Source organism: Buteo buteo, chromosome 21, assembly GCF_964188355.1.
Source record: "Buteo buteo chromosome 21, bButBut1.hap1.1, whole genome shotgun sequence".
NCBI classification, from domain to species: domain Eukaryota; kingdom Metazoa; phylum Chordata; class Aves; order Accipitriformes; family Accipitridae; genus Buteo; species Buteo buteo.
In genome coordinates, this window is record NC_134191.1 from 4,329,292 (window position 1) to 4,349,165 (window position 19,874).

The window sequence follows — 19,874 nt, forward strand, 5'->3', positions numbered from 1 at the left end:
TTAGTTCCTAAGTCAAGAAATTGATTTTTCAGTACTTCAGATATTCTTAGGTTCATCGCCACTGAATGTTATCTCAGTGTAGCTTTCTGTTCCTTCCAGTTTTGTTTGGTTTTTTTAAACCAAAGCTGTCAAACTTATCCAGCAAAGCCAATGTAGTCTTTATCGCATCTAACCTTGTACTGATATTTAAAGAGATCTTGCTAAGTAATTTTCTGATATTTAAAGAGATCTTACTAAGTAATTTAAACACAGTTTTTTAATTTAAACACTGCTTTTTGTCAAGCTTTTTTTTTCTTTCTTTTTTTTTTTTTTGTCCTGAAAGTGAGGCCTTGTTACGTGGGAAGGATAAAAGAGGGGTTTCACAGTTGCTTGGCTAACAAGTCTAGTACTTTCTTTACTGCGTTTTGTGGCCATAGATCAACTGTGGTTGCAGGCATTAATCGTGGGATAGACCCTAGTATTCCTCTTTTAGGATCAGTGGAAGAAAACTCAGTTAAATTTTAACTTCTAGTATTCTGCTTTTTTTCAAATTACAGTCTTATGTTGAGACTCGGTGTCCTGCCTGGAGACATGAGTAACAAGGATACCTAAATAATAATTCTAATCTCTAGATTATGTGAAACTGAGATTACCTGCTGTCATTTCATTGTTCATCATGTTTTCTCCTTCTTCCACTTTACGTTCCATCTTAGGGGTCTAGGTGCTGTCCTCTTCCAGCAGTGAGTTAACAAAGCAAGTGTGTGTCTGAACTAATGCTAGAATTCATTTTGCAGTAATGAAGGGGAGCAGGGGTGTGCGGGGCAAAACAGAGAGAAAGTGAGGAGTGGGAAGAGGTAGGGAAGTGTTCTATTAGAATAAAAACAATAATTAAAAAAAAAAACCAAACGTATTCTGTGGTCTTAATAGTAACCATAAAATGGTTCAATTCTGTTAAACTGCACTGTCGTGTGCAAGCTGATCAGCCATACTAATCAACTGAACATCTGTAATGACTTTATATTCTCCAATGGGTATTATTTTGCCTGCTAGTTCAGTTTAAGTATTTTTTGTGTTATAATCTCTCTTTGGGGTTAATATCTCTGCTACTAGTTTGAAATTTGGCTGAAATGCAGTATTCAAGTTTTCAGGCAATACCTCATAGTTTCTTTTTTAAAAAACTTTGCACAAAAATACTTGAGCATTTTATTTCTATTCATAAGAGAGGAAAGTCTCTTGGGCTGAGTAACTTTTAAAGTGAAACTTCATAGACATCAATGCAGATTAAGCTCCCTTGGTCTCAAGTAGGAAGTAGAAGGGAAGAAAAGTACTGAAATGGGTTCAGCTATAACCATTCGGCTGTGACTTTGAGCTTTTCTTTCCTTTCACATCAGTGCTCTATGCTGCAGGGGATTATTTTCTTGCATGTGACTTCAACTGAGATAATCACAGACAGGATAGATTAAGGATACCTGTGGCCATATCTCCTGAAGCTCAGTTCCTTGCTAAATTTGTGAATTCTTCTATCTAGCTCCTCCATTCCCAGGCTATAGATACTTCAAAAGAGTAAGAAAAGGCTGGGAAGACTGTATATAAAATGTAAATTTCACCTTTTTAGCTTTTTTTTTGTCCTCCCTTGTTTATGTATATACTGGAAGCATTTATGCCATTTTGCCCTCTTGGTATGTTACTTCTTGGGAATTAATTTTTCTTTTACAATTAAACAGAGACAATACATCTTACCCATTGTGTGTCGGCTGTCAGGCTGTAAAAAAGCGTTGTGGCTGGAGTGTGTGGGGAAATGGGGCTGGTCCTTCAGCTTGCAGGGTGAGGTCTCAGCTTGGGACTGCAATGGTGCATTCCCCCGGTGCTGTTTTTGTCCATTATCTTCAACCACGTAAGATGGTTTGATGTGGGTTACTCCCTGTGAGTAGTTGCTTTGACGAGGAGCACTATGCGTGGCCCAGTGTTACACTTGGCTTCTCCATCACTGGAGGCAGTTTGAAGGATGCCTTGAGCTTTGGAACAGAGGACTCTTCAGAGGAGCCTGTTGTTGTTGGCTTCCTCACCCAAACTTCTCCATGTCTCAACAGCGAGTTGCATTTTCAATAACATCTGTCCAGTGCATCCATATTGGTTTAAAGACCGTTGTACTTGAAGATGTGTGCTGACTTTAAAAACAAGGATTTACTGCTAGTTCAGTGATGCATATGACGCTTCACCCTTGCCTACCGTGGCAAAAACTGTAGATGTCTAATAGCTAAAGAAGAAACAATAAAGGATCCCCTGTCTTCACCTGCAGGCTGCTGCTTCTGCTTATCTGGCCGGGAGGCAGAAAACAAACCTTTGGGGTCTGTCTCGGGTCGGCTTGCCTATAGGTCATCTCTTCCTCTTGGCTTGCTTCTGCTTGGAGGGAGAGAAAAGAAACCTGTGTGTGAGACTTAAGGAAGGAAGAGAAACTTTCCATTACTGCTCACATGGAGCAATGTGTCTCACCAGCAAGTTTGCATCAATTTTTATGTCAGTTTTGGTCTGGGGAGTTTCCCTCATCGGTATTGGTCAAGAAGAAAGAAATACATGGTGTAATAGTAAAACATTAAATTCACACCTTTAGTGTAAGTGTACAAATGTGCCAGAGGAGCTATGTAGGGGACAATCATTTGCTTTAAACTCATGTAATACAATTGCTTGGGTTTTTGATGTATTATCCACTGTAATAACTCCCTGCTAAGTTATGTACAAAGCTGAATTAGTGGTTAAAAAAAAAACAAACAACAAAACCAGTGCAGAAAACCTGGCCATCAGACCTCTGAAATGTAATGCAGGAAAGGCTGTCCTTTCTCACTGAGTAAATTGGCCAGAAAAGTCTGCATTAAAATGTATTATTAAAGACTTTAAAACATGAAATCTTGGAGACTTTTTCCATTTAAAAGCAAAGCTGAGTCCAAACTTTTGTGGAAAGCCACAAGGCCTGCGGTGATGTTCAGATGGGAGAGGTGCAGGTGGAGCCCAGGCACTTAGAGGCTCTTGTCCTCAAATCTCTGTTAGGAATTTTTTTCCTTTTCCATTGAAACAAAGAACAACTGTATTGCTTTTTCTGGAAAAAGCCTGGTTAATGCAATACACGGGTCACGTTTTAAGTTTTGGTTAGGTGTTTTAAGTAACTAAAGAGGTGGTCATGCATTGAGGATTTCTTGCCTGTATTGTTATGCATATGACAAAAATGCCATTAAAATTGAATAAAGTTTCTTGTAGGCACTTGAGCATTAATGAGACTTTTGGAAGGAGGAAAGGGGATGAGAAAGAAGGGATTTTTCTGCAATTGTTTGTTTAGTATACGTTATTAGATTGTTACATATTTTTTATATATATAGCTAGCTGTAAATATGTGTGTATACATATACACAGATAGCAACATGTTTTACTGTTTAACCTACAAAATCTCTTAAGTTTTTTTTCAAGCCCAGAGTGTACTGACTGTCAGCTATAAAGTTATGAGAAAACTCATTCTGTGTCTAATATGTTGTAGTTTAAATTCTCAGCTTAAGGAAAAGTTTAATGTGATAGAAATGTTGAGTTTCTGTACGGTCTCCTGTAGTGAGGGAGACCAGAAAGGCTAGAGTGTACATTTTGATGAGTATTTTTGGGACTAAGAGCAGTGGTATTTCTTACAGGGAGCTTTGTAAATCGGAGTACCTTATTTGTCGGGAGAAGTTAGTTAAACACGGGGGCCTGTTGGTGTAAATTTTGGTGCAGTCTGGTGTTGAGAGTATTTCTGTGGTGGTTTCTATGCTTTTGAGTTGCAGCACCCTGACAGAGTAGTATATTGTTAATGCTTTTTAAGTGGATTGACTACATTGCTGTTTTGTCTGGTGGCATTTAGTGGTCTGTCTATGGTTAGGTTTTTTGCTTGGGGTTTGTGTTGGATTTCTTGTTTTGTTTTTGCAAGTGCTTGAAGACAGTCTATTATTACTCTGTGGCACTTCTTTGCTCCCTAGATGCTTCAGTTCAGGTCAGTGGAACTGCCTGAATTTCAGTTACTGGGATTTGGAGCCCATCTCGAGGGTAGGATGAGTCTTGTTTGGTTTATGTAGATACTGCATTTCTGTATGGGAGAAATATGAGGGAGAACGGCATGTTCTGTTTAAAAAAAAATATATTTGAACTAGGTGGTATTACTGTGGTCAGTAGGATTATTGGAAATTCATCAGTCCTTAAATTTTTGATGAAGAGGGGACTACTGACAAATTGCTGTAGGTAACCCTCGGAGCCAGGTCAGCAAACGCCGATCAATATTTGTGGGGCTCCCTGTCCAGGTGAGGCAGTGCCCTGCGGGAGGTGGATGTTAATGCTGGCTGCAGCAAGGCAAGATGTACGGATCAACTTTATTCTGGCCTAGGAATATCAAAGTGAAATTAGCTATGCAATGCAAAGTGATGAGTTATATTTGGGCAACCATGCAGGATAAAAGAAGCTTTTGAAGTTACGATTTGTAGGCAATGGAACCAAAGGTGTTTTAAAAGAAATACTGTATTATTTGTATCTCACCAGAGACCACTCTCCCTATGTAATACAAAGGTTCCTTATATGGGAATGAGGACTGGCTAATAAAAGTAACCCTAACTGCCAAAGGTCAGTCTTATTTTCAGACTTAATGTTGGCTCATGAGCAACATCTCTTGCCATCTCAAGGCTAGCTGTGGTAATGCTCAGCAAGTACTCTGGCAGCCCTGGAGAGCAGGTAATGCAAATGCAGATATCGTAGTCATCGGAGTTATGAAAATAGAAATCAGGTAGTCGGGTCCCCCTTTTTTCCCCCCACTGCAGCTGCACAAGGCATAGTTCATCCAACTTCATATTTGATTTTTCCAATGGCTTTGATTTATTTATCATAATTCTAGAGCCTTAGATTATTTTTAAGTGATTTGTGACATCTTGTCATTTGGGTTCAAAGAATTTCTGACCTCTGGAAGTACCTGTCTTGGAACGCCTGGTTGAAGGTGATGACCCATATGTGTTATCAAAAGGGTGTCTGAAATTGGTAAGTTACAGGGGGAAAGCCTCAGGCATACAAATTATAGGAACAGGGGCGTGAAAATAACAGAGGAAATACTTTATTTGCGACAGGTCACTCTTCTGGGGGGAGGGGGGGAAGGCTTTTTGAAGTTGGTTATTGGTTTGAAATATTGTTATTCCAAGAAAGGAAGAATTAATAGAGTGCAGGTCATGTCATCAAGGGTGCACTGCAATTTTAACATTACAGTACATTAATCACAGGGGTTTGAAATGCAAGAGGCTGTTTTACTGATGTTGTATAGCATGAGTTGGGAAGGCATTTAATAATCTACTGAAGTATAGAGGAATGTATCTGTATAATGGTAATAAATGGAGGTATTTAAAGTAGCAGCAGAAGTTAGCTTTTGGCGATGACTGATGAATATATATTTTTAAATTTTAATAATGCTTTTAGGGAATTTCAAACTTTTCTTTGTGCTAAATAGACAAGATTCCTGTAGATAGAGAATTTTTACCAAGAAGTTGCAGCCTGAAAGTTTTGCTACACTGTAAAAAAGCTCTTTCTTCCTTTATTATTTGGAAGTACAGTTTTGGCACTGAAGATAAGATTTTTACTTGGAAACTGGAAGTGAGCTGGATAGTAAGTAGGGCACACAAAGTCCGTATGCAGATGAACACTGCAGCAAACCTACAAGTCTGCTCCTTGGGGCTCAAGAGCCATCCCTCAGCAGCAAGGACAGAATCCACACTTGCAACCGTATTGGGACTGTGCTCATGCTGTTTGAAATGAAATGTCTTGGCTGATGCCTGTGTAGTTAATATTGTCATAGCAGGTGTTTTGTTCAACAGGTGTCTTTATTCTATCCCTTCTGTGAGTAGAGGTCTTGTTTCTTTTTTTAATACTAGCAGCTCTGTAACTAAACTTTTCAAAATATTATGGAAAGAGAACATGAAATATCATTTTCGTTTGTTTCTGATAAACTGTCAGCCTGTCAGCTGCAAGCCATGATTGTCTGGACAGAAAAAGCAAATAGTATCAAGATAAGTTTTCAGGTCTCGAGTGAACTTCTGTGCAAATCTGTTTTGTCTCATCAGCTTTCATATTACATGAAGTAAGGTAGAAAAGAACAATATAATTCTGTTTTAACTTAATATCTATATTTTGAACTTGAAAAATTAACAGATCAGTGTAACATCTTCACTGTACCAACAAGAAAAATAGGCATAATTTAGTTTTTAATGACAGTAGTTAAACATACCATCAAACTGTGTTCGGACTAGGTCTTACATATATGTTGGGTCTGAAGTTGCTATTACTTAAAAGACCTAACGGATTTTAAATTGTATCACGTAATTGATTAAAAATGGAAAGACTTAAAAGAGATTCTGATAAACATTCCCCTGTAAACCTAGGGGAAAAATGCAAAGCTGGTTCTTTTGTGAAGCATTCCCATGGGTGTCCCAAAATTGATTGAGGTGGGCTGTCTCCGCAGGTGGTGCAAAGTAAAGACCTCTGGCTAGATTTGAAGAGGCTCTCAAATTGTTGATACAGAGTTGTGGAAGATGGTGGTCTTAAAATAAAGCAGGATTCCTGAGGACTGTAAGATAAATGTTATTCCTTAATTATTTTGGTTTTGCAACTTCATTGCTTTTAAGTCCCTGTGGTAAAAGGCTCAGCTGAGTTAAAGCTTTCTTTGGTGGATATAACTCTTAAATGGAAGAACTGCAGATACTGAGTTCAGTAAACCCTGTTGGTGTGTATTCAGTGACGAGTAAGAGGTATAAAGCAGAGATGCTCTGTGATGCTGTTTGTGGAAAGATTAGTATACAGGGAGAGTGGGCATTCAATTACTACAAATGTTCTTTGTTGACCTGTGTGGTCTCTGTACTGGTGAGATTTTGATCAAGTGCAAAGGGTGGATGGGCAGGTGAAGCAGGGGACTGTGGCTGAAAGTCAATAAATGCAGTGAGACAAGAGAAGCTGCAATAAAACTCTCCACAGAACAGTTGCTGGTTCTCCTATTTTAAGCTTTTATAAATTAATTGTGTTTAAAATGATGCTTCTAACTAAGTCTCTGCTAATGACACACTGGAGATGACTTTAATCCTACTTAGTGCTTAGTATGGTGAAGTTTCTCTAAAACTTTCTTCCTCCTTTTTGCGCTTACAGTCCAGCATCATCAGGATGATTTGTCTATTGCTGATACCCCTGTAGGGATGGGAAGGCTGAGGAAGAGCCACAGGCAGCCTTACAACTGCTACCTGCAAAGGCTGCTTCCTAATGAGTGGTGCTACCATGCAGCTGTGGAACAAAGATCTAATGAGACCCCAAAGGAGTCAGAGCAGCCACGATTATCCTTGGAGCACCATTTTAAACTTTTCTTTGGAACAAGCCATGGTATTGCTTAGCAAGTTTTTTTTTTTTAACTCTATTCTTTGCCATGCTTCTGTAGCTTTTAACTGGTCAATTCGTACTTATTTACAGTCTTTCAGATATGTTAGATGCATTTGCATTTCTTTCAGAAGTATGCTGCCAGTACTGGCTCTGTAATGTTCAATATTTCCTCTGGGTTTTGTTTTTTCAAAGCCTTTCCAATCTCTAACATTGAATTACTCGGATACCTTAATCTCTAGATTTGCCCATTGGATGATGTCAGAGTTGAATTAACTATTTCCTTCAAGTGACAGAAACCCCTTCTGAGTTCTCATCTTGAGCTGGCACCATGTCTGCGTCAGTGGAACAAATAACAGATATAAGGGGTTGTTGTTTTTTGTTTTTGTTTTTAATTTAAAAAAAAAAATTATGGTCAACTCTGGCATTGGATAGGTCTGCCTGTGACTTGATATTTCCATATACCTTTAGGACTTTTGAGTGGGATTCATCTCAACAGAGACAGATCCCTGTGAACGGGGCGATCTTGGTATAGGAGCAAAGTCGAGATTAGTTAGTATTAGAAAAAGACCAGCTTGATAAACTGTGTGCAAACGTAGTACTTTTACAGTGGTTTTGTTGTATTTCTTTGGGATTTTCAAAAGCCTACGATTGTAGCATTTATTTATTTGTTTATTTCACTGAGCATGGAAAAGTAAGTGTGTAGTTACCATACAAAGCTAGTATATTTTCATCGTGGCACTGCTTCCCATCGGTCTTAGAGTGTGGAAAATAAGAGGCAGAGGCTTGATTCAGTGATGTGGAAGATAAGTCTACCATGTAGGTATTCATCATTGAAACAAAGTATATTGGGTAGTTTTTCACAGCCAGTAATTTAATTTTGAGGGAAATGAGAAGTGGATATTCCTGTTCCTTCCTCCCAGCCCCTGGCCAAAAAAAAAAAAAAAAAAAAAAGGCTACTTGAAGTTGCTGAAGGGTATTCCACACTAATCAGTGTGTCTCGGTTTTATGATGCCATGTGGAGATGACTTTATCATTAACTAGAGTGTTACTCTCATAATTTATCAAGATGAGATTCTAATAATTCTTTCCCTTTGCAAAGATATGCTGACCTCTAGTGTTAGTACATCAGTTTATTTTCTGTTTTGTGGTTTGTGATCAATACAGAACAATAAGTTCTAGGTCTCTGTAGCTCTCCTGAGTTCCAGGAATTTCTGATTAATTTAGACTCAGTGACACTACAAATTCCTCCAGCTCATACTCAAAGTTTAACTTGAACTTGTCAGATTTGACAAGTTCCATTTCTATATATAGAAATAAAAATTCCACCTTTGGGGAACTACTGGTTTTTACACTTGACTCTGGGTAGTAAAAATTCAGGTCACTGAATAAAATTACTGACTCTTGAACCTTTCCCAAACTTTCTATTTCTTTCAGACTTTCTTGTCCATCACTTGCTATATTATATGATCTGAAAGTGCATGGGGTTTGGAAGGCAGGGAGCCCATGGTAGGTCTCATGCTTTGCAACCCTTCATGTTCGTATTGGCAGCACACTGGGATGGTGTCAGCAGAGAAAACCTCCTTTCAGCTTCTTTTCTTTAATGGGAAGGCTGTTGCTCAACAATGAACTGAGGAGAAACTTCAAGAATGTTATACTTTGGTATCTGCTTGGTGTTAAATGGGTGTGCATGTGAATTTGCATCTTCCTTTGTAAAGAACTGACATGTTATTGAGCATAAGGATACATTTATCTGGCTTAAAGCTATAAATTTGAACGCTACCAAGTGTCATGTTTTAAAAATGAAATTTTGGGGTATTCAGGAATAGAGCCTAGATTAGCACAGTCTTACAGAACAGAGAGAAAATGAAGCATTTAAAGCAACTTAAACCTTACAAGGTTAGCTAGCTGGTAACTACCATTCTCTCTTTTAGAGATTAAAATTTATTAAAATATAATGCAGGCAGAGGTTGGGATGTATTTTTATGATTTTATACCCACATATAAAACTTTTCAATTCTTTTAGCTTCTACCAAAGCACTTTTTTCTGGCCTGAAATGGATCTATCATTTTCTGCTTTGCCCAGAGCACTTAAGGAACAAAATCAAATTAATTTAGCTTCTCCATCATTTTTTTTTTCCTTCCTTGTTAGACTGCAAGAAAGCTGACATATAAGAGTGACCTACTTTAGTATTCCTATTCCACCTCCTTCCCTCTCCCCTTTCTGCCCTTCTGGCTATCCTCACTGCTCAGGGCAAACATTGCAGCTATAAAATCGCTAGTTTCTGTGGGCTAGGATGGTGATGCTTAGGCAGGATTTAGCATTGCAGCTGAAAACTGGGGCTGTCCCGAGATGTTCCTGTGCCAGGCTGGCGTGGCACTGGCGCAGCCGTGGCTTCTGATGGCTGTGGGAGCAGCTGGTCCTCCAGCAGCACGGCCGGGGCCGGAGCTGGGTGGGTGTTTGGTTCTCCTGCCTCTGGTCTCTGGCTGCCCACGGATAATGTTCCTTAGTGGAAGGCTTTGCAGATGGCCCTTGGAAACACAGGGTGGGGAGTGACCAAACCCAAGTTTTCCGTTTCAATAAAAAGTATTTTTCTCATTTTCCGTTTGGTTTTTGGTTTGGGGTTTTTTTTCTTAAAAAAAAAAAAAAAAAAAAAAAAAAGTCTTGAACTGCAGATCTGACACAAAACAGGTTTCTACCTTCCTTTATGTGATCTCTTCAGTATGTGCATCTGACCTCAGGTTTTTTTTGGCTCCAGGAAAGGAAGAATTACAGTGTCGCTTAAGCACTGTTGTGGGTTTTTTAACATGCATACTTACCAGAATTTATTGTGCTTACATGACTCCTTCTGGAAACCAACAATGTTTTAGTTGCATATGATAAACTTCTTCAGCTCTTAGTCTGTAAGAACTAGGTGTGGTTCCTCAAACTGTCTCATCCAGAGAGCTGCCTGGGGGTGGGATGTTTCCCCATCACTTTTCAGGTACTTGGGAATTGCTGTACCCCGTACCCCTACAGTAAGCTTCCCTCTTGTACCAGCTTTGCTGGCAGCAGATACCTGCTGAGCGATCAGTACTTATTACTTGATAGAAATGCACGTTTTTGGGTTTGCTTATTTTCTGTTTTAGAAACACATGAAAAAATCAGAAAGTGATACCTCTGACTGTACTGAGGAGAGGATTCCGCTGTCGGTGCTGCGTGCCTTGCTGCGAAAGCTGATCAGTGTACCCTGTGTGAGCCGGGATTGCAGGATGCCAAAAGATACAGTTCTTGTGGCAAAGGGCCATGCCATGTTTTTCTGGGGAGCTGAAATTCTCTTAGCAAATCATGGGGTGGGGTTGTATCAGAGTGTGTGATCTCTTTTTCTGGGGTGCTTAGCTTGAGATTCAGACACCTGATTTACAGAAGTATTATAAACTTTCAACTGTAATGTGAAATGCAGTTCACATGGAAAAATCAAGTTCGGACATCTCAGATTTGGTTCCTCAGAATTAATAGTTGTTTTCTTGACCTTAGTATTTCTGTGCATTGATCTGTAGATTAATTTCAGGAGGAACCATTTGGTTTGGTCTGGTCTGTGTACTGCAGAACCTCAAATTTTGCCGAGCTACCCTTGCTCTGAAGAAAGGATGCTGTGGAAGTGACACACACAAAGTATGAAGGCCACAGTTGTCGTACAACTTCAGAAAATTTACTGTAAAGCCTTTTTAGGAAAAAATACAAGTAAAAGAACAATGTCATACCTAGGCTAGTAGAATTTGGCAAACTGTTTATGATCTGGCTAGTAACAAATGTAGAAAGGGAAGCTAGCAAACAAGTCCATAGCATGTCATTACACCTGATGCACTTGAGTGCAGTGTGCTCACTGGTGGTTTTTTCGGTTGCTAGATCTTCCTCTTCAGACTTCTACAATGCTGTTATGCACATTGAGTACAGATCTAGTATGGAAAACAAACAAAAAGTAATGAGTTTGACATGATTTTAATTAAATCAGTTATTGTACGTGTTCAGATTGTTGCTAGCACAGTGATACAAGGCAAGTGCAATGCAAGCTGTTCTTGTAACAGATGCATTAAACTGCTGTACTTTGTGTATGATTGCACCTCATGTACTCTCTCTTTTCCTTTAAAACTACTGTTTCTTACAAATAAACGATTGCTGGAGATTGGTGAGAAGCAGGAACTACAGAATCAACTTACCCGTCAGTTCTGCTGCTGCTGAATTATCTAACACCTTATATACATACCTAAATGTGATACATGTATGAACCCTTCTGTGGGTGGTTAAGTCATAGGAAAAAAGAGGAACATTAGAGGGTCTGTCAACTTTGTATTTATTAAAAAGCGCATTAACAAGGAAGCCAGTTCAGAGGCATCATCATGGGATTCAATTTTATTTGTTCTTTTAACAGGTTAAACCTTGCCACCTGGACGACTAAACATATAGTTCACCTGAGACCGAACCAGAATTACTGAATTTAGGTGACTGAAGATGCTGCTTCTGTGGAAACAGCTGTTCCTGGTATCATTTGTTGGCTGTCTTGGAGGTAACAATATATAAGAATCTCCAATTTCCAGTTTAGAGCTATGCATAAGTCTCCAGATTCCAGATTTGAACTGCACTTGAGGAATAGAACCATGGAGGCTTTGAAATGCAAATGTCATGTAGAGTTTAGAAACCAAGCATGCAATACATACCTTAAATAATACAAAATACTAATGGTGAATTAATTAAAATAACCTTTTTCCTCCAAAGTTATTACATAAGGCTGTGCTTTCAAAGCAAGCAGAAGATATTTGAATACAGTAAGGATGTTATTAGTAATGCATGCATCGTGGGCATGCTGATTTAATAGCTGCAATATGTGTTTTTCTTTAACTGCAGACTTTAAATTCTTACTGTAACTGGGGATGATTACTGTAGCTTTTGTCAAAACTTTTTGTTTACTTTAGAATTGGTTTATTCATGAGGACTAGTGCTATGTTATCACTGCACCAATTTAGCAGTTCAGAAGTTTGCTTTTCCTACTCTGCCAGACAATAAACCAGCTAATTCTCAGTGTTTGGAACTTGGGCTGTTTTTCAGGTTCTCTCTCTCTCTCCTGCCACGTTAGCTCTTCTGAGTCGTTTTTCTTTACCTTATTGAGGTCAGTGCTCACAGCAGCAGCAGAAGTCACTTGCTTTTCTTGGTGATCTCTTCGTTCAGCACGTGTTCTGCTTGAGCATCCCTAGTAATGTCAAGGTGTGTGTGAAGGAGAGAGGAGAGGTTCCTGTTCTGTCCTCAGGGGTTGACTCTTGGTGACTTCAGTGCTCATTGGCATCGCCAGGGTTGCAAAGAGCAGGTATAGCTGATAGTGCCCAAATTACCTATGTGCATCCTTTTCAGAATGGTCAGTGCTGCTTTGAGAAGGAGGGTAGTATATATGCACATGCTTGAATTGAAACATGTAAAGCAAATGGTTTACAGCCCAGGTCTATTGTGACTAGATGTGTTTTCTTTGCAACAACTCTAACGCAGGGATGGATGGATGGAGAGAGACCTCGATGCTGTGGCTGGCCTGTGCAGTCACCTGGCTGTGATTACTTACTGATGCTGCGGTGTGTGCTGTGCCAGCCTCTTCTCTCATCCCCCTTCCTCTGGTAGCTGCTGCTTATGTTCTCGCTGCCCTCAGGAGGATTGAATTCCTGCATGATGTGCACAGAAATGTAACTGAGTAAGGTATATGGATTTAGCTTTATATGGAGACTCAGAAAGCCAGGATTTGCTTTCGGCTTAGGCAAAAACTTTGAAGAAAGGGAAGCCACGTTGTTAAACCAATCTGTAAAGTGAAAGGTGCTAATATTGTCTCTATCAAATCCAAATGCTCTTCTACAGAAAAAGAAAATCCCAAGAGACTTAAAAATAAAAATTATTTTTCCTGCAAGACTACTTTATGGATTGCTTTCTGAAAGAGGTCTTGGGCATTTCTGACACTGAAACAATCATAAAAGGCTTGCACAGAATTACTAGTTGAAATAGAGGGACTTTCCTTTTCTCCCCTTTAAACTGCTGGGAGCAAAGCTACCTTTTTAACAATACTGTATTACTGCTGGGTCCATGCTTTCCCTGTGTCAGTCTGGCCCACCCTGCTGCTGTGTCCTAAGCCAAGCAGTAAGTGTGACTCTCTTTGAGCCCGTGAAAATCCCAAAACAGTGAGGGAGAAGGCGTCAGGGAGCTGTTTCCCTACAGGAGGATTAGAGGTAGTGTGCTGTGGCATTGCTCGATGCCGCTGTTGTACTTCCAGCTCTTCTCTTTGAGCAGCAAACGTGCAGCAACAGTGCTGCGTGAGGCAGGAGTGTGAAGTTGTGAGCATCCTGTGTTAGCTAGAAAGTGGAGCCATCCCAGCCAGGGCTGTGCCCCTCTTTTGGGCTGCATCTGGAAATACCTGAAGTTGAAAGTGTGTTTGTGGTCTTAAAACTACTTGAAGGTTGTAAGTCCACTCTGTGCTACATCTCTGTTATTGTTGGGGAATTACTTCTAAGGCCAATTAGCTGCTGGTGCATCTGAATTGGCAAAATTTGACTTTATAAATGTCAGCAAAACAATTAATTGTTGCAGAATGTATGTAGGTGCTTCTGAACATCTCATATGTAACTTTGGGTTTCTGCTGACTGTTCAGTACAGTTGTTATTCAAAGGAGACATATTATTTGTTAATTTAAATATAGACTAAGCTAAACCATTTTTTGTTTTTGAAGTGATTCATTGATGTAGTGAAGGTTACTGTGGGGAAAAAAACAGGTAATATCCAAACTTTAAAAATCATTTGCTACCTAAAGATTTTTTCAAAGTGTAGTCTTGCTGCTTTTGATCTGCTGGATATTGGTCTTGTTATATTTACATTGCAATACTTAACTAAAATGTATGAATAATTTTCACGCAATAAATCACTTGTATTGGTGATTGGCATCATGCATGTTATTTGTAGTAGAAGGAATGATTTCATTATGTTCATGGTTATGTTAGTGTTAGATGAGTATTGATGCTAAAAAAAAAAGGGGGGGGCAGGTTTTTAATCTGTTAGAAGTAACTTCTTTAAGTTTTTCAGTTGATACAAGATAAGGCCTAATAACTTATCTTGCTGTAGGTTTTAGTTATATTTGTACAATTTAATAGTTATCCTTTGAATCGTAACAAATATCTGAGATACAACTAGTATAAGAGGGAAGGCTAAACCCCCCCAATATTTCAGTCATAGATAACACACTAAAATGTTCTTTTGAAAAACTACAATCATTCTCTACCCTTCTTGAAGTTGTATCTTTTTAAATTGCAAAGCATGCAAATCTTCTGCCTTGATGTGTTCAATTTAAATATGCCTTTTTTTTTTCTAAATGAAAAAAACCTTTGAGAAAATACATGTGGTAGCATTCAGACCCAGGAGGGTAGGCAACTCTTAAAGCACAGGATTCTCCTTGTCTCTCAGGCACTGCTGATGTGTTATGAGCAGTAGTAGGAGAAAGCTGTAAACATCCCTAGTTGGAGACTTGCAAACAACTACTTGGAGTGTGAGCTGCAACGCCTGTAGAACTGTTGGTGTGACACCCTCAAAGCTTTACTTCGATCACTTTGACCTTGGTAGTGGTTCATGTGGAGAAGTACATAACCTCCTTCTACAAGGATGAAAGATTTTTCACCCATCTGTTGAAGGACTTTTTTATCCTTTAATCTTTCTCACATTTTTATTTCATGTCATCTCAGTTCTTTTGGGTCACATTTAAAAGCAACTTAGATGAAAGCAAGTTTTGTTTTTGCTGCCTATGAGGAAGGATAGCCTTAAGGATCCAGAATGAATGGCAAGGTTTCTTATGTTAAACTGTATTAATACCAAGTGTACCAAATGACTTCCTGAAAAAAAAAAATCTAGTCATAAATGCATGGTTCTATGCAAATGTAACTGCAGAAAGAGACACAGTACGAAAGGGATGATATTAGCTGCAAATTAACCAATTCACATATCTCAAAGTTCAATATTTTCAATAGCTAAGTTGTCATTGACTATCGAGTTTGCTAATAGAGAAATTTATTCAGCTAATTACTAGTAGACTACTTAATTTCCAACGACCATTGCAGTAACAAGGAAAACTTTGCTAATATTTTGAAGTGCAAATGATTTCTGGTCTTGTGTAAGACTGTCCTCTTTCTGTGTTCATCCTGCTAGCCCTTCTTTGCATCTATTTCAGTTCATCTGCCTTCAATTAGGGTACTTCCCAAATGTCAGCTTAGTAGCCATGGGGAGTTGGTAGATTGGAAGACCAGCAAGAAGTCAAGGAAAAAGCTATTTTTCACATTGCCAAAAGCCAGATGGCTTGGTGGAGCAGGACTGCTTGGAAGCCTTGAGCCCCCATAATTGATGTATATATCCCTGACTTAACGTTGTTATATTGCTGTCATTGAGAATGTTGCTTGGAGTTACAGTCAGCACTTGCAGAGACAAGAGTTCGAGCCAGATGTAATTTGCTGAACAGCCCAAATTGAGCATTTCCAGCTGCCTAACCCATCTCACTTGAAACTCCGCAGAAGGTCTCAATCCTGACATACAGATCTTCTGCTATTTGGAGACTGGGCATGTGTTTAGCGCTAACATTACCTGTTTGCTTCAACTACTTGAATGTTTTTAGTGAACTGCGTGCTTCTAAAATCCATTTGGGAATCCTATAGTTGAATTTATTTCAGGCTGGATTTTAGTAAGACCACACTGTAAATGTAAAATAAGTTGTTAAACTGTTTTGAGAATATTACTTTTAACCTATCATTAAGATAGATCAGCAGGTATTCTGACTCTCTATAGAAAACAATTCTTGTGCTCTGCTTATAAGCAAAAAGACAGTTAAGACTTGTCTGCACTTCAGTGTTGTGAAATAACATCATAGCTACAGAAATGGAGATGCTGCTGATCTTGGCTTATAAACCTTGACATTCTCTGTCCTTACAGATAATGTATTTCAAACTAGTTCCCTTATTGCAGTGCCCTATATTGAATTGCTTTTTGTTTATCCTGTGTGAATCTTCACAGTTCATCAAAGTGGGGATGTGAGAGTATCTAATGAAAAAAAAAAAACAACAACAGGCCCTTGGGTTTTTGTTCGTTGATGTATGCTTATATCTGTATGATTAATGATCCTGTGGTCTTTTTGTCCATTTACCTTGGGGAGCAAAAAGGCGATTACTTAGCATTAAATATATATATATATGGAGTTTCAAAATGCCTACCTTGTTAGAAAAGGAATTTCAAAACACATACTTCAGTATTATTATGTTTGAAGTAGTTCTTCAGAGTAATTTAAAGATAAAAAGGAATAAAATATGCAAAACAACATGAACAGTTAAAGTGCAAAACTAAGCCATGATCTGTGGTGAAGTCATAAATTGATTCCAGGTGTGTTACAACTTCTCCAGACTCTTGTATAGACTTCCACCTGTCCTGGGTGACCCAGCTGATTTCACTTACTCTTTTGGTGAACTGCATAGCAGTGCCTTCGTTTCCAGAACGCAGGAGGATAAGTGTGCTGCAGACTGTGATGCACCGCAATTGCAGTGACTGATGAATATGGTGGACATTTACGATAATTAAGGCAAACACCTATCACGTAAGTGTGTAAACTGCTTCTCTGCAGTTTGTATGACAGCTAGCTTTTCTTGACACTCTTGCTAATTTTGGTTTCATTTTCCTGCCCCAGTTTATTGCACTGTTCAACTGGAGAGAAGGAGTAAGCTCTGTGGGGATTGCTGCCTCCATCAGCCCCAGCTGGCACAAGTACTCTGGGTTTCTTCACCCAGCCTTTCACAGCAGCACTGGTGCAAGCACAGGCATTAGTTTCTTTTGCTTTCTTATAATTTTCTACTGTTTTCAGCTGGTTTACACTGCTAAAACTGACTGCTGTGTTCTCCCTGGAAAGGTATCTTTTTAAAGCTTCTCCGGAGAATTAAGAGGAAAAACAACTTTTGAAGGGGAAAGAAAGGTATGAATAAAGAGAAAGTTCAAAGAAATGAAAGAATGAGAACTGTGTGTGTAAAAGCATAAAATTTTTGTTCTTCAGGAGATGAAAGGGCACATTTCAAACAGCGTGTCCAGGGCGAGACTGGTAGAATCTGCTTGGACTAACTTTTCTTGCTAAGCTTCTAATTTGTTGCCACCACAAACAGTGTATCTTAATGCTGTCTTGTCTGTGCTTTATCTAAATAGGGTAAACCAAAAAATTACGATTAAACTTTTCCCGCCAGCCATTATAAACCTTGGCAAAAAACAAGCAAACAAACAACAAAAAAAAAACAACAAAAAAACCCAGCCAAAAAATTATTGTAACATAACAGAAATTATTTGGACATTGAAGCCTGTTTCATATTCTGTCCCTTTACACTGAAATTTGCCAACAAAGAGGTTTTCCTTCTAATTCCTTATTTAATAGTCCATTTGAGTTTAAAACAATCATGTTATATGTATTTCTTTACGTCAATTCAGGTGGTTTCATTGTTTTCATTTTCTTTTTTTTTTTCTTTTTTCTCAGTTTAATACAGAAAAAACTCAGTTAAACCCTCAGGCTCAGCAATGTCATGTGTCAGATCCACAGCTGTCCTCTTTATTAGTATTAAGTTTAGTAGACTTTTGAAATTGGAAAGCATGATTCTTACTCTTTCTTTATTTTTTGAAGAGCATGAGAACAAACCTTCCATGTTCTTACTGATTTATTGTTGCTATTAAATCATGCCATGAGGAAAATAGAAATATCCTCTTCAGAGGAAAAGCTTGGCTCTCCACACCCGGAATACCATTTTATAAGGTGGTGGGTGACTTGCTTGGGCATGTGCAAAGGATGTCAGTCAGGTTCCTGTTCTGACCCTGCATCTTCTGTCCCATATTGATTTGGAGAGGCAAAAAGGGAATACTACTGAAAACGGTGTGATATGGGTCTACTTTTTAATATTATTGGACTTGCCCTGGACCGCAAGTATCAGGATGCTGTAAGATCAATGAGATGAGCGAATAATAGCCTGTTCATTCTAGCATCCAGTATAATTGGAGACAGGCTTGAATTTTTGTCAAATCCTTACTAGGCAGCTGATCTGGAAAGCTAGTGCCTTGCTCCTGTACCGGCTTTACAGATGCACTAGTACGTATGTCTTCCCATCATTCTGGGATATTTGGGGGGGGGGGGGGGGGATTGCTGCAGTAGGATCTGACCACAGTAACAAATGTGGTCTCAATCCGTGCTACCTTGCATTTTATATGTGCAGTCTGGTTCCCACCCAATATCCATGGGTGTATCTGTTATCTTCCTCTTGGTACCCGCTTATGTAGTGAGATGCTGTTTTCTTGCGGGTAAACATCTTTTGAAGGCACAAGAGTGCTTTATTTTGGCTTCAGTATTTCTTGAAAACAAAGAATGTACCAAACATCAACATGTTGATTTAATGTAGATGAGGAAATAACTCATGTGTTTCTGGTGAATTCTTGTATTGAAACTAATCCGATGTAGGAGTATATTTGCAGTCATAAATGTGTAATTCTTAGTGTAGGCTTCTTGGACATTGGCAGAATGCCAACAATACCTTCCCCAGTGCAAAACAGATATAGCTCTTAGAAAGTTGCAATAATTTTGATTTAGTCTTCGGTGAGGAGTTTCTGTATGGGTAAGAATCCATTTGGAGAAAAAAAATAAATAGCTATCATCACATACTACTATGACACTGCTCTTGTTAAAATTCAGTTTTCATTAAGAGTTACAGCATTCAGACAGAGCCAGTCTGTATCTTAATGCATAATGGTTTTGCATATTAATAGTAATATCCTTTTTTGTACATTATACATGTAAAGTCATAATGTTAAAATGCATCTATGCCAATAGTGACTGTCAGAATTGTTTAGCTTGGATGACTTGTATATTGCTAACAAGATTCATTACACTGATAGAAAATTCTGTTTGCTTATTGAATTAGTTATAAAATGAGGAACCAATCTTAGAGTTCTACTTTTCTATGAATTGTTTGATGTCGTGGGTGCTTCATACAGATCTGGTATCAGAAAACAGAGTTGCTGCTGTAAATCTGAGAAGACAGTCATTGTAGATATCCCTTTGCACTTAAACCCAACATACTATCAAGCCTAACTACTCCTCTGTTATGGTGAAAAAAGGATACAGCAAACAACCTGGTATGTAAGCTCTGGGAGGCAAGAAATTTGCCCTGCTGCAGGCACCTTCTGCCTGTAAACTGACAGATGGTGGTAGCTTACTGGAGACCCAGTTTCACCTCTTGCTATGAACCGGTGTAAATCTTGCCTCTGCCTTCTTGCTGCAACTCTTGCTTTGAATACAGCTATAGTTGTCTTGTACACTTGTGCCTTAGCATTGTGAGCTTTTCTGTTTTCAACCTACAAATGGAGCATGTTCATTTTGAGAAAGGCTTTTTAGGGCTGCTTTTCATTCTTCATCAATATTACAATAAGAAGGTGA

At 38.8% G+C, this 19,874-nt stretch overlaps 1 protein-coding gene across 1 annotated transcript in view; it reads left to right on the plus strand.

Moving 5' to 3' along the window:
- CNTN3 (contactin 3) overlaps positions 1-19,874 on the plus strand; it is a 115,621-nt gene that overhangs the window by 18,233 nt on the left and 77,514 nt on the right. The window contains exon 2 of the mRNA XM_075052631.1: positions 11,796-11,930. Within this exon, the coding sequence (XP_074908732.1) occupies positions 11,876-11,930 (55 nt within the window). The 5' untranslated portion in view covers positions 11,796-11,875. The remainder of the gene's footprint in view (positions 1-11,795; positions 11,931-19,874) is intronic.